Source organism: Psammomys obesus, unplaced genomic scaffold (assembly GCF_907164565.1).
Source record: "Psammomys obesus unplaced genomic scaffold, mPsaObe1.curated_primary_1811, whole genome shotgun sequence".
NCBI lineage: Eukaryota > Metazoa > Chordata > Mammalia > Rodentia > Muridae > Psammomys > Psammomys obesus.
This window is the reverse complement of record NW_026592548.1, coordinates 15,632,714-15,647,919: the sequence shown is the minus strand read 5'-3', so window position 1 is coordinate 15,647,919 and position 15,206 is coordinate 15,632,714. Positions and strand designations below refer to the sequence as shown.

The 15,206-nt window shown below is 40.6% G+C and overlaps 1 protein-coding gene across 3 annotated transcripts in view; it reads left to right on the top strand.

The window, feature by feature from the left end:
* The first annotated feature begins 446 nt into the window (after positions 1 to 446).
* Odf2l (outer dense fiber of sperm tails 2 like) overlaps positions 447 to 15,206 on the top strand; it is a 36,437-nt gene continuing 21,677 nt past the window's right edge. Inside the window, exons 1-8 of one of the 3 annotated variants that reach the window (XM_055614423.1) lie at positions 447 to 816; positions 5,242 to 5,288; positions 6,826 to 6,958; positions 9,188 to 9,316; positions 10,409 to 10,468; positions 10,602 to 10,673; positions 11,505 to 11,621; positions 14,385 to 14,570. In XM_055614423.1, the coding sequence (XP_055470398.1) occupies positions 505 to 816; positions 5,242 to 5,288; positions 6,826 to 6,958; positions 9,188 to 9,316; positions 10,409 to 10,468; positions 10,602 to 10,673; positions 11,505 to 11,621; positions 14,385 to 14,570 (1,056 nt within the window). In that variant the 5' untranslated portion in view covers positions 447 to 504. Of the gene's footprint in view, positions 817 to 5,113; positions 5,289 to 6,825; positions 6,959 to 9,187; positions 9,317 to 10,408; positions 10,469 to 10,601; positions 10,674 to 11,504; positions 11,622 to 14,384; positions 14,571 to 15,206 lie in introns of those variants that run through there. The other 2 variants (XM_055614425.1, XM_055614426.1) reach the window with 2 other exon arrangements.

The following is a 15,206-nucleotide window of genomic DNA, read 5'->3' as shown; positions in this document are numbered from 1 at the left end:
AGATTAGGAAAGCGGGTGGGATTGGGAGGAAACGAGGGATGGGGCCACAGCCAGGATACAAATTGAATAAATGTATTAAATGGTAATAATAAAAAAGGAAAAAAAAATCCTCCCAAACCTAAAAGAGAGAGAGACACACACACACACACACACTCACACACAGAGAAACCCGAGGCCAAGGGAAGAGGGTCGGGGATAATGAAATGCCATACACTGGAAGTGAGGTTTTAAAAATTGCATTGCCCTGGCTCCTCTTACCTCCTTTCAAATCCCTCCAGCAAAAAAACAAAAACAAAACAAAACAGGGCTCAAGCTTTCGTTCAAGCTTCTGAAGACTCGGAATGGACCTTCCTACCGCGCCGGGATGACAGCGGTTGGGATTTTCGGTAACTGCACACAAAAGCAGAGAAACCAGAGCAGAGCCAAAGCGCCCCGCCGGCCGCGGCCCCTCGCGCTCCCGCCAATCACAGCAGGAACTGCGCTCGCGCTCCGGAGCCCGGACCAATGAGCTGCGTCGGAGCGGCCTTCGAGGGGCGGGGTGTCCGTTTCCACAGAAGCCGCGGCCGGTTACTAGCCTCGGCGGGCGCCTCGGCGGGCGCGCTCTGGCCACCGCTGCCGGTCCTGGGGACTCCCGGGCTTCTCGCCCCGCGCGCCCTGCCCTTCCTCTCTGGCCTTCTGCTCTCCCCTCTGCACTCTCCGCTGCCGAGGCCGCCCAGGGCAGGACGGATCTCTCAGGACCTCCGGGCACTGCAGGGAGTGGCGGCTGCGGATGACGTCACGGCGACGCGCGGAGGCGAGTCCGGCCGGGCTCTGAGTGTGAGCGGCGGTGACCCTAGGAACGCTGGGGCGGCGGGGTGGGGGGTGGGGGGGCGGCGGGGGCGGAGGGGCGGGGGCACCCGGAAGTGGAGCCTCTGGAGCTCACCCTGCCTGCGCCTTGTGGCCTTGGTGCGCAGGCTCTCCACTGTCACCCGGAGGCAGGCGTCCAGGCCCCCACTGCTTCCTGCGATGTGTTCTCCGGACTGCTGGAGGGCCTGTGTAGAGCGAGGGTCCCGGGACAGAGGAGGGACAGAGTGTCTTCCTAATCATGAGCTCACCAAATGACAGCCCAGTTCTTGACCTGCCCTCAGACAGGTCACATGGCTCTCTCGCTTCCAGGCCTGTAGGAACCCCCGTAAAACATGACTGACATAATGTGGAACGTGTTAGAAGCCAAGGGGCTTTCAGTCCCACCTCTGCCATTTAAACAGCTCTGTGGCCTGGGACGCATCACTTAACCTTCCTGGCTTCCGTTTCTGTGCTTGCAAACTGAGAACAATATAGTTGTAATAAGTGAGATTAAACACGGGTCCTAATAGGTGCCACTGAATTTGTCAATTGAGTAGCTTAACTGGCTCTTGGTGATCTGTAAGGCTAAGTTTTGTGTCACGCAATGCCTTACAGCGTGTCAAGGGCTTGAGGTTTAGTTAAAGGATCAAACTGTAGAAATCTTGCTGCTTTTGAGCTTTACTTCATACCTTTGTCTTATGGTAAGACTGTGACCATATTTGTAAATTTTAATAGTTAGACCTTTTTAATTTTTGCTGTTTTCTGCTATTTTTTCAATGCATATTAATAGTCTTTGTTTTGCAGGCATCTCAAGTTCTGAGCAAATAGACTTGTTTCTTATTAGTCACTTTTGTTAACTGTATGCAGATAAATGGGAGTCAAGTTGAGTATAGAGGTGAGGGGCTGAATTCTGTTGGAGGTCACTGGTCCACCCCATTCCCCATCCCTCTGGTTTAGTACTCAATTTATGACTACTTCAGTAATGACTTCTAAAATTTCTACAAAGAATAGATAGGTCTTAAAGGTTGTTCTGTAAAATCAGTTCTGATCAACTTAGGAGGCCTATAAGTAATTTTAAGAAAGGTTGGTTGGTTCAGGAGAATTACTTTAAAAGGGAAAAGTGGAAAAATATAAAGGCTGCTGAGAAAACCTTAGCAGAGTGAGCAAAAAGGGTTCCAAGTTTAAAAGAGGGTGGGAGATAAAGTAAGACAAGTCTAGTGATTCTACTTTTTTCTCTGCACATTACTTCAGTCTGTGAAAGTTGTTCTATTCTTGTAGAAGAGGAAAACAAGGCCCAGTGTGGCTAATGGCTAATTGATTGTCCATGTCCTGGGGCCAGTAAGAATTAAGAAATGATGTTTTGTGAGTGAGTCCTTTCCAGTAGATTGTGCTGTCTCTGAGCCATCCAAGCATGGTTAAGTTTTGTTTACTTGTTCTCAGATTAGATAGTAAAGAAGAATACATTTTTTTTTTAAAGAGTTTTCTAAATTAAGTTTGGTACTTGAGGGGATAGTTTAGAAAATTATGCTGACCAATATATTAGAGCATCATGGGCAAATGTGTAATATTTACATATGCTCTGTACTAGTTTTATGATGTTCCAACATTCTAATTTCTTTGTGTTGTTGATGTCTCTTTCACCCATGGAAGCATTTTAAATTGATTTCTTTAGAATATTTTATGAAAAAATTATACTGACATTTCATCTTTAGCTCTGTTTTAGTTCACTTCTTTGGTGATGTTCTAAACCACTGACCAAAAGCAACTTGAGAAGAGAGCATTCATTTTCACATACAGGTTAAAATTAATCATTGAGGGACGCCAAGGCAGGAACCGAAGCACAGGCCACAGAGCAGTGTTGCTTAATGTTTTGCTTATTTAGCTTGCTTTCTTATACAACCTGGACCACTTGCCTGGGTGGCACTGCTCACAGAAGGCTAGTTGTTCCTACATCAATCATTAATCAAGAAAATGCTCCCACAAACATGGCCAAAGACAAGGCCAATAGAGACAGTTCCTCAGTTGAGATTCACTCTTCCATGGTGATTAATTTGTGTGAATGTTTCCCATTGCTCTCCACATTTCATGTAGTCTAGGACCCAGCCCGTGGAATAGTGCAGCCTACATTTAGGGTGATTCTTTACTTCTTAGCCCCACTAAGAAAACCCCCAATAGGTATGCTCACTAACCTGCTGGATTAAGGCCAACTAACCAACTGAATTCTTTGTGTCTAGCTAATAATTAAAATTGGCCGTCCCAGGTCCCCATTTCTATACACATTAACTTTATTTACCATTTAAGATGTAGTTAATACTTGTAGGTGATAAAGCAAAAAATTTTTGCTTTATAATCTGATAAATTTTTTAGAATAGTTGTGTGTGTATGTATGTTTGTGTGTGTGTACACCAAAAGCTCAGAAAGCTACAGGAGAACTCACTTAAAATACTGCTGCCAACATGAGTCTCATTTTATGAAATATTCCCTAAGGAGATTCCCTCATGATGCTGGTTTTCATTTTTACTTCCAAGTATAGAAACCATCTTTCTTTTAATCCCTCAGAAAGGTTGGTCAGGTGAAACAACAGGTGAAAAGCAGCAGTCCATCATATGCATTGAGAGTACTAAGCCTTACATATTTTCCAGGCATTGCTTAGTTCTCCAAGGCTTGTAGGTGTTTAGGATTCAACTATAAATAAGACATTCTTTCTTGAGATTCTAGCCTGTGGAGAGATAAATATTTAAAACATGTAAATGAGTAAAAGATAAATGCTAATTCCTCCCTAGAGGGCTGTGGCAGTTATAAAGCAAATAGACCCACAGGTGAGTTTGCTGTGACTTCCCAGAGCGTGTTCCTCTTTAGTCTTAGTTTGGCTTTTCATGTGGTCTGTGTATTTAAGGTTCTTCTGGATTGTAAATATCCCCATGTATTTTTCACAGTGTGATGCTGCCCAGTCAGTCAGCAGCAAGAGATCAAGGAGGAACATTGCAGGCCCTCTGGGCCTTTTGAATTTCTTATGAATTTTAGCTGTTAAATATTTGTCTCTGCATTGTATAAAGAAACGTCAGACAAAATTTAATACAATTTTTTTTGCAGGTGTTCTGGGAAGTTTCTGTCTTGCTAATTAAATATTGTGAATAATTTCTACCTACAATTTCACATGTACCTAAACTTCTGAAAAAAATTTGGACATGATGTATTTTAATATGGGAATCTAAGACTAAATTATAAATATTTGAAGGCAATATAGAAAACTTTAACATTAACTTTCATCTTGTGTGAAGAATCACAGTAAAATAGACATATGACCATTTGTAATTAGAGTTGTGAAAACTTAGCCTCCTTTTTATTGATGTATTAGTTCAACACTTTAAGCCATTTTGGAGGAATTCATGTATGAACAGTCACATTTTTTTAAATGACATCTTCAAGGCTAAATGAAAGACTCTTGCTAAAGTTTGGAAATACTGTAATCTTTAATTACTATCTTTATCAGAAAAGCGTATTCTAGATCTACTGGAAATGGGAATAAGGAAATGTAACAGAAAGGACTTTCAAAATGATTTCTTTAAGAGGAAACAACAGCTTCAGTGGCTTAGGCCTGATGGAACCAGTACAAAGCCCATGGTTTGCATATTTGTTTTCTAGTCCTCTTGGGTGGTTATGGAAGGATTACCACAATCCTTCAGGAAATAGGTCGGTAAAGATACCCACACTCAGGGCTAGTGAGAGAGCTCAAAGGTTAAGAGTGCTTGCTGTCCTGGCAGAGGACCGTGTTCAGTCCCAATACCCAGGCAAGTCACTCACAACTCCTGTGTAACTCCAGCTCCAGGGGACTCTGCCCTCTGTGTCCTGAACCACTTCGGACTCATGTGCGTGTGCCCGTGCACAGGTGCATGATTAAAAATAAATCTGAAAAAGATTTTTGTACTCTTAGACAAATAGAGAAAATAGCAAGCCTTTTGAAATATGTATAGAGACTGGGAATTGGTGTGCAGTGCAGTTGTGGTGCTATTTTGAGTTACAAGAACAGTGAGTAGCAGTTAAGACAAGGTCTCATTATGTAGCTCTAAATGGCCTGGAACTTGCTGGGTAAACCAGACTGGCTTCAGACCCACAGATACCTGCCTGCTTCTGCCTCTCAAGCACTAAGACGTGCACAGCCTTGCTGAGATAACAGTTACATTTTTGATATTGTCTTTGAAGAGTTTTATACATGATTGGGATCTTTATATCGTAGAATAGTGACAGAAGAAAAACCCTACTGAAATGATGAGTTTATGTAACATGTTTCCTACCTTTCAGCATCTGTAGAAAAGTTGTTGCTGAAGCACCTTATAAAAGAGAGTTACTGCTTTGATGGAGGCTCCTGGCTGGGATGGAAGTCATTCACAGGGCATGTTGTCATATCTCACACAGGAGGGAGAACCTGTCCTGCAGTGTGCCAGTGAGAAGCACCTCAGCAGGTAACCGTGCTATTGGCAGAACAAATCTCATTTTCTAATGTCTGAACCGTATCAGTAATCACCCAAGAATATCCCTGTCACATTTAGTATTTATTTATTAAAATATACCTACATAATCTGACTATTAAAATACTTATTTAGCAGTTTAGAGTTGTTGTCAGTCTTTTTATCATTTCTTTGTTCGCTTTACTCTTTTGAGACAAGGCCTTATTATGTAGCCCAGGCTGTCACTGAGCTCTTGGGCTTCTTGCCTCAGCCTTCCATGTGCTGGCATTGGTGTGTGGTTTAGGTTTTTATTCTTAAGGAAAGCAATTGGAAATCCAACCCAACCCATTAAAAACTTGTAAAGTGAATATTATTGCCTGGAATATTGCTTTGTAACAAATAATTATCTTATTTTGCTTTTTTTTAGTGTGAAATTTACTTGTTATTTGTATGAATTAATATCACCCACAATAGCAATCTTAAAATGTCATTATTGTTGTTACAGGTAGTATAGACAAGCTTGTAGTTTAGCATCCAAAAATGAAAAATTATGTTTCATCAACTATAATTGTAAATTTTATGCCCATGGTTTTGAATGAGGTATAGTTATTTATTATAAGCTTTTTACTTTAAGCCATCGGTACTTAAGAACAGAATCTTCTCCTTGAAATATCTGTAAAAGGCCAATAATTCTATTTATGTGCATATGTGCTGTGTATGTGGTGTACTTGTGTAGTGTGTGTGTTTATGTGTATGTATATGTGTATAATGTAAGTATGTTTATGTGTGTGTGTGTGATTTGTGCTGTATAGGTCAGAGGACAATTTTCAGAATCTTTTTGGTCCTTCTATGAGTTCCAGGGTCTGAACAGATCTCCAACCTTGGCATCCAGTGCCTTTACCTGCTGAGCCATCTTTCTGGCCCCATCAATTTTAGGAGTTTTTATGAGACATAAAACTCTGTAAAGAAAGAAACAGTACTGAGTGATGGAAGGCATGCCGCTCTCACAGCACTTTCTGCAAAAAGAAGCTTGATTCAAATTTAGTTATATGTTGATTTTTTTTATTTACTAAAAATTTTAAAGATATATTTATTTTATATACATGAGAGTTTTGCTTCCATGTATGCATGTGTACCACATGCATGCTTGGTGCCTGGAAGCCAAAGAGGGCATGACTTCCTCTAGAACTGGAGTTACAGACAGTTGTGAGCTACTGTGTGGGTTCTGGGAATAGAACCTGGGTCCTCTGAAGGGCACCAGGGCTCTTAACTACTGAGCCCTCTCTCCAGCCCTATACATAAATTTAAATGCACATGACTTTTGATTGCATAGAAGCAAAACATGGGTAAGAAGAATTATTCTCTTCCCTGTACTCCAGGATTATCTCTTTGCTCCTCGTTTCAGCCCATGTTTGTCCTGGATGCCTATAGTCATGGTGGTGCAGCTGTCTCTAGAGGCATCTAAATCGAACCTGTCAGTCTGTTCTTGTCTTACATAAAAAGTCTCCAGTTTGTGTATTAGATGTGACTTAAAGTTTTTGTCCGCTATTAGGCTCAGTCAAGACACTGCTAATCAAAAGACGGAGTTGGAGGCAACACTTAAGGAAGCTGAGTCTGCATCCTGCTCAGTAGAATTACTTTTGCCGTTACTTAAGAACACTGTGAAAGGAATTCACTTAGAAAATGTGAGTGCTGGACTTAAAAACACGGCTAATGAGATAGAATGTGGACGTAATATTCAGAATGCCCTGACAAGGACTCACGTCTTAATGGGATGCCACATACGGTGCATGATACCAAAAATGGGGGAGCGGATAAGCACTCTTTACTCCTGTCGTTAGCTGCAGTTCTTTTCATAAAAAATAGTCTCAGTATTGCTTAGCTTCTTTAGGTGTACAGATTTTAGTATGTTTATCCTGTATTATATGTCTAATATCCACTTATAAGTGAGTTTATACTGTGTGTGTTTTTCTGCTTCTGGGATAGATCACAGGATGATCTTTTCTAGATCCCACTATTTACTTTCAGATTTCATAATTTCCTTGTTTTTAGTTGCTGAGTATTATTTCATTGTGTAAATGTACCATAATTTCTGTATCCATTCCTTTGTTGAAAGACATCTGGGTTGTTTCCAGGATCTGGCTATTATGAATAAAGCTGCTACGAACATGACTGAGCAAATATCCTTGTTGTGTACATGGGCATCTTTTGGATATATGCCTACGAGTGGTATTGCTGGATCTTGAGGAAGTGCTATTCCTACTTGTTTGAGAAAGCACCAGATTGATTTCCAAAGTGGTTGTACAAGTTTACATTCCCACCAGCAATGGAGGAAGGTTCTCCTTTCTCCACATCCTCTTCAGCATGTATTGTTACTTGAGTTTTTTATTTTAGCCATTCTTATGGGTGTAAGGTGAAATCTCAGGGTTGTTTTGATTTGCATTTCCCTTATGACTAAGGACGTAGAACATTTCTTTAAGTGTTTCTCTCCCATTCTATATTCTTCTATAGAGAATTGTCTTCTTAGCTCTGTACCCTATTTTTAATTGGATTACTTGATTTGTTGCTGTTTAACTTCTTTAGTTCTTTATATATTCCAGATATTAGGACCCTAGGTAAGATGATCAAATCCTCACTCAGAAAGACAAATGGGCTGGACATTGGAAGAAGGAGAAAACAGGAAACAGGACAGGAGCCTACCACAGAGGGCCTCTGAAAGACTCTACCCAGCAGGGTATCAAAGCAGATACTGAGACTCATAACCACACTTTGGACAAAGTTCAGGGAATCTTATGAAAGAAGGGGGAAATAGTAAGACCTGGAGAGGACAGGAGCATCAAAAGAACCAAATATATCAGGGCACAGGAGTCTTTTCTGAGACTGTTTCTCCAACCAAGGACCATGCAAGGATATAACCTAGAACCCCATGTAGCCCATGGCAGCTCAGTATCCAAGTGGGCTCCCTACTAAGGGGAACAGGGAGTGTCTCTGACACTCCCTGAACTCAGTGGCTGACTCTTTAACCCCTCCCACCCCCCAGGGAGGAGCAGCCTTGTTAGGTCACACAGGAGGACATTGCAGCCAGTCCTGAAGAGACCTGATAAGCTAGGGTCAGATGGAAGGGGAGGAGGACCTCCCCTATCAATGCACTTGGAGAGGGGCATGGGAGGAGATGAGGGAGGAAGGGTGGGATTGGGAGGGAATGGAGAGGGGGGCTACAGCTGGGATACAAAGTGAATAAACTAATATAAAAAATAAAAATTTAATTTAAAAAAAAAAGATAATCTCAGATGTGCACTTGGTAAAGACTAAGCTGGAGACTGCAGGTTGATGTGTGACTTACCTGGCCTTGAACCAGAGAATGAGAATTTCTGAAGGGTGGATTTAAAACTAAAATTGTGGTCTGGAGAGGTGGCTCAGTTGTGAGGACCACTGGCTTCTCTTCCACAGGTCTGTCTCTAACTCCATTTGCAGGAGAGCTGGTGCCCTCTTCTGGCCTCTGTGGGCACCAGGCATACATGGTCACAGATGAACATGCAGACAAAACACTCATTCACATAAAATGAAATAATAAACCTAAAAAAAAAAAAAACAAAAACAAAAAACCTCTTTGAGAGATGCCATTTTTTTTTTTTTTTGTGGTGTTATTTGGAACAGAATGATTTAACAATTGCAAATAAATTGCACTTTGGGACAAGAACATCTTAGAGGAAATACTGCAAAGCTGTGGTGCTTTGCAACTTAATTTAACACACCATGTACATTCGGTCTATTATCGGTCAGCTTGCTAGGGCTTACCAGTACTATCTGCAAAATAATGATTTTGGCACTGGGGAACAGTTCCTCATTGATAATATCACTCTAAGATGTTTTTCTTAATGTTGTTTTAATATGTGCTTCTTTTGTTTTGTCAGGATAATCTTTCTGCGTCCAATTTAAAGAAGATTTTTGAACAGAAGGAAATACTGTCAAAGGAATTAGACACCTTTAACCGTGTGAAATTAGCCTTAGAACATCTTCTTAAACGGCCAGACTGTGAACAAGTAAGGCACCCGGGCTGTGTGCTCCTGCAGTATGCTGCCTCCCACCTGGAGAGCATTTCACTTCTCTAATTGAATCTCACAATATTGAGAAAACGTTGAATTGCCTGTGTGTCGTTATTTATACATACTTCCTCCACCCAAATAAAAGGTGTTATACATGCTCTGCTTTCACCCTACTCTGAAGGAGCATGCCAGAGCTGCTGGCTGCTTTCTATAACTTAGTACATCATTCAGTCTCTTATTACCATATCCTGTTCCCCCTCCCACTGCTAGAATTCAGAGTTATAATGTAGCATTTCAAGATTCTTTAGAAAACAGGTTAATGTGTGCGTGTGTGTGTGCATGTCTCTGTGATTTTTGTATATCATTGGCCTATACTTTCTGAGGCACTCTTGAGATTAATTTAGCAAAGTAACTGATCATAAATTATGTGCAAAATAATACTGAGTGCTTCCGGCAGTAGTCTTAACTAACAGAAACTGCACTGTGCGTAGCAGCTGTCCATGCTGGCCTTTTAAGGGGTGCCTGCGCTGTGTTTTATTCTTCCATTCAAAGCCCATGCACGCAGAGCAGGACTGCACCTACCATTTTAGAAGTGTGTGCGTTTCATATTCCACAAAGTCCATCTGCAGAGTTCAAGTTAAGATTCCTTATTGTTAGCTTCTAGAAATAGTTAATAATGTAAGGGCTAGGTGTGTAGGTCAGGGCAGACTGATTAACTACTGTACTCCCCTTGGCTTAGTCCACGGGGAGGGAAGAAAATGACAGAATGTATATAGGGGAATTACTTAGGGCATTAGAATGGGTAAAGGATTTTTTTTAAGATATACAATGTACAGAAAACAAAGTGAAATATAAAAATGTAACATATCAAACTAAAAAGCTTCTAGGCAAAATAAGATTATACTGTATAGAGGCAATATACAGAATAGGAGAAAATATTTGCAAGTTATAGTTCTTGCAGAGAGTTGATCTCTGTAAAAAATGAACTCTTGATAGACAAGAGTTCACGAAAACTTGATAGACAACAATCATGTTTAAGAAAGAAAAATGTGGTTTTAAACACTGATGTTTAGTGTCTTTTCCTCACAGACAGGAGACAACTTAGCCAGCTTGTTGAAGGACCTCAGTGACCATGAAAGTGAGAACAGTGTAAGTTATTCTCTACTCAATAGCCATTCATTTGGACTTTTTTTTTTTTTTTTGCTTCTTTGTATGTTGCTTGGTTTTAGCCAGTATTATCCAAGTTCTGAATGTTTTAATTTTTACCTTGTATTTCTTGAAGAACCTTAAGAAGAAAGCACTTGAAAAGGAGACCTATATCCAAGAACTTTCATGTCTGTTTCAGAATGAAAAGGTAAACATGTTTTGAGCTTTTTACCCTAAGTTACTGTATTTTGTTTGTATTGATTCCTTTGGCTTCCCCCTTGATCTCATAGCCTCAGCTATAAGCATAGTGAAGGCTTTTTGGCAGTTTAGAGCAGTATTAATTTTATGTGTCAAATAGAATGTATTAACTTTTAAAGTATTTTTTGTTGTTTTTTATTTGGGGGAGTGGTTATGGTGTTTAGGCTACTTGGCATAACTTGTCGCAAATTCTATCCCCCCGTACTGGGTGATGGATCAGTCAGAAGACCAGGACCTGAGTGTAGTACCCAGAACCCTTGTAATTCTGGCCCTGGAAAGGGCTGAGACAGGAGGATGCCTGTGGTTCGCTGGCCAGTCAGACTAGCCGAATTGGTGAATTCCAGGCCAGTGAGCGCTGCCTCAGAGGAGCTGGGTGATGATCCTGAGGATGACACCCAAGGTTGTCCTGTGGCCTCCGTGTACACATGTGTGTGTCTGTGTCCCCACAGCTGTACACAGCTGAAAACACACATGTATATGCACATGTCCATTTAAGAAGTATACATTTATATTTTAACTTTTTTTGGCAAAATTAAATTTTGTTATTTGGAGGAACATTTTTGACATACTTAAAGTTTATGTGGGGGGAGAGATGGGGAGATTCCTAGGAGCTAGAAGGCATGGAACACATGTGGGAGTTTTACATGCAGTGTGTTGGTGGGGCCACAGTATATGGAAAGGAGTGCTCTTTCTCCTGCTCTGGCTGAGTCTGACCCGGGGCCCTAACAAAGATGAAGGGCGCATAGTAACTCATTATTATTATTTGTCTTGTCTTTTACAGCAAAGTGCTTTGAAAGCAAACCGGTTTTCTCAGTCAGTCAAAATCGTACATGATCGTCTACAGCTCCAAATTCAGAAAAGGGAAGCCGAGAATGATAAACTAAAAGAACATGTACAGGTTAGAAATATTTATTTTATAGCCAAGTAAGAAAATTGATGAAAACCTGACAGCACTGTTTAATTGTGGAATGCAGATGATAATTAAAGAATGGAATTTTGGCATTTCTGTGGGAAACAAAGGGTCTGGCTTGAACATTTAGGTATAACTCCTTGTATGAAAACGTTTGTGTTTTGTATTCAGTCCAGGAAGAATATGTGGAGATTGAGTTCCTTTTCAATCTTTCTTTTGGTATAGTTGATTTATGTTTACTGTGAATATTTTTTAATTATTGACACATAAGTTAAAAAAGCTAAGAACAGCAAAAATATTGTTCCATTTCATTGAATGTTGTTTCAGTCTTTTTCTTTGTCTGTATAGTGCTTTATGCATGTTCTCGCATGCATCTAATAGGAAATCAGTAAGGTAAGTTTCTCTTGTTCCCAATTATGGTAATTGTGAAATGAGCTTACTTTTGTATTCAGACCACTGAGAAGTCCCCTTTGTACCTGTGCAGTTAGAAGGAATGTCTGGCTTAAGTATGTATCACTAATGACAGTCGCTTGAGGCCAGAGCCCAGAAGTGCTATCACATGTCACAGCCTCCCTGGATCCACTATCTTGTTTCTGCCAAAGGAAAAGAAACAGTGTGCCTACCTTCAGAGACTTCTGCAGATCAGGGGTGAGGATGGCTAGGTAGACTTGATCTCAGTTCCTATTAACTGCCCTGACTCAGGACAGACACCTGCACCTGCTTCACGAACTCCATGTGTCCTTCAGTGGACATTTAAAAAACATTATGTCCCTGTCCTTCCCTAAGGGCATTAAGCAGGCTTATCGAGAATGTAATTTGTTACAGTTAAATTTGTTCTTTGACAGTTTCATCTGTGTCTGCTGTATTCTGGTTACTCTCCATTTACTTTCTCCTATTTCTCTCCCCTCTCATCAACCCCTCCCCATCCCTACTGTTCCCTTCCCTAGATACCCGACTTTCTGTCTTGTTTTAGTTTAACCGTGGCCATCTGTGTAACCATTGGGTTGGGACTGCTCACCAGAGCCTGATGGGGTCAGTAGGTAACCAACTGAAGACACTGATTACCCTCCCCTGAACTCTGTCTCTTGGAGCGCCTTCCCTGTAGCTCCCGTGGATGCTCTTTGCATGGGTGACGTAGGACAGGATGGCTGCCCTGCTGTGCCACTGCTGTCCATGTATGCGCAGGCAAATGATGTGGGTTATCCTGTCAGTCACCTGTTTCAGGTTACCTTACACGGCCAAATCCAGACCTTTCAATACGTACCCTCCTAATTTTATTCTTGCTCTCTTTTTTTTAAAAAAACTTCGTATGTGAATTTTTAAGCAAATGTACAAACTGTTTATAATATAGTGCTGACACCGTGTGGCCATCTAGAGGAATGACTGTGGATTTCCTGTGGGCGGATCCTTTCTCACACACTGACTCTCTAGTTTTTTTCCAATTATTTACTGTAGTGCTCCATGAGACTTTTATTGTCTGTTTGTTTAAGATAAGTTTGTAGACCGGTGTGGAGGTGCATGCCTAATATCCCAGCACTTAGAGAGGCAGAGGCAGGCAATCTCTGTCAGTTGGAGGACAGCCTAGGAACACACAGAAACCCTGTCTCAAACAAAACAACAAAAATAAACAAACAAAAAACACAAAGAAAAAAAGAGATAAAGTTGTAAAGGCAGTTGAAGAGGAAGTTGCTGCTTCATAGTTTATCTAACTAGTCAGAGAAGAAATCCAAAGATGTGCTGCTTTATGGTAACATTAGTGGGAGACATAGCTTGTGTTTGCCACAGGACTAAGTAGAGTCCTGAGGTTATTTTCAGTTGAAATTCCATCCCAGGAATGGGTAAGTCAAGGACAGATTCTATAATTTCAGAATCTTTAACATCCGAATAATTTTCAAAATAAAAGAAGCATGAGTCTTTAGTTGTTAGTTTTTACATACTTAATAATCCCAGTGTTTACACACAGCACATAATGCTCAGATACTTAGAATAATTTGAAAGAAAACTGTAAAGTCATCACTCTAAACTGGATCTCTCATGTGTTGGAGGATTGGTCCGGCCATTTAGCACCATCCCTTCTGGCTGTGAGCCTTCCCTCAGACATGGTTTGACCTGTTTCGTCAGATGGTGTGGCCCCGGCAGCCAGTGGTTTAATCTACTTCGCTTGGCTTTAGAGTTGGTCACTTCATGATCATTTGCCTCTGTGGGGTAAAGCAGTCCCTTACTCCCCTGGCTGTAACTTTCCAGCAGCAGCACATACCTTCTGTTCCTCACATTAAGTTTGGTCACTGGGTCTCTGCTCATCCTGTCCTCATCCTCTATGCCCTGTGCATCTTGGGAATCTGAGGCGCTCTCATGTGTCTAGAGACCAGTTCCCTTTGAGCTTTTCATATGTGGGATTGAGACCATATTTCCAGATTGCTGTTTTTGAATTGCTCTGTGTCATATTTTATATGTGACTTAAATGATGTTTTATCACAGAAACTTTAAGCGAGTTGATGTTTCTGCCACAATTACAAATATTAGTCTCTATTCTTAGTACCATTAATTTTATATAGACTAATATTTTGAATTTTCATTTTTTAAACTTGTTACAATAAGCTTTGGTTATATCACCTCTTACCAGTTTAACTTTTTAACTAAACATGATTAGTTGTTTTGATAAAATCTGTGTGGAAGATGATATGTGCATTTTGCAACATTTATATAAATATTGAAGCTCTAATATAATTTAATTACTTTTACATTTTTCAGAACTTGGAAATCCAAATAGCCAAGTGGAACTTGCAGGTGAAAATGAGTAAACAGGAGGCTGTATCCATCAAAGAAGCAAGTAGCCAAAAAGCTGCAGCTCTGAAAAAAGCATCAAAAATTTATAAACAAAGGCTGAAACACTTTACAGGGGACGTCGAACACCTCACTTCCAAAATTAAAGAGCAGGTGAGTGTGTGCGTGCTTATGTAAGATTTCCCATGTGCTTAGGCACCATAGTGAGAGAGCATAGTTAGACAGCGTAGTTAGTGAAACAGTATAGTTGGTGTAGTTAGACAGCATAGTGAGACTGCATACACAGCATTAGTTAGTTGGATAGCAAAGTTATTTGAATAGCGTAGTTAGATAACATAGGCAGCATATAGTTAGGCAGCATAGTTAAATAGCATGGCTAGTTAGACAGCATAGTTAGATAACAGTTACATAACATGGCTAGACCGCAGAGCTAGCATAGTTATTTGGATAGCATAATTAGCATATGTAGTTAAATAGCTTATTAGGTATCATAGATAGCATGGTTAGTTAGCATAATTGGTTAGCATACTTAGATAGCATAGTTAGCATTGTGAATAGCATTTAGATAATGGTGTGAGTCTTATCCATGTTTTTATTGATGTTATAACATTTGGTCATCTTTTTTGCTTTAGACTTTTATTTTGAAAGATCATGTATCATAAAATACAAAATTTGAATTTTATAGCACTTTTGGGCGGTCAGTGTGTTCCATGCTCCCCCAACCCACCTCCTGCCACCACCAACACACACACACACACACACACACACACACACACACACACACACACA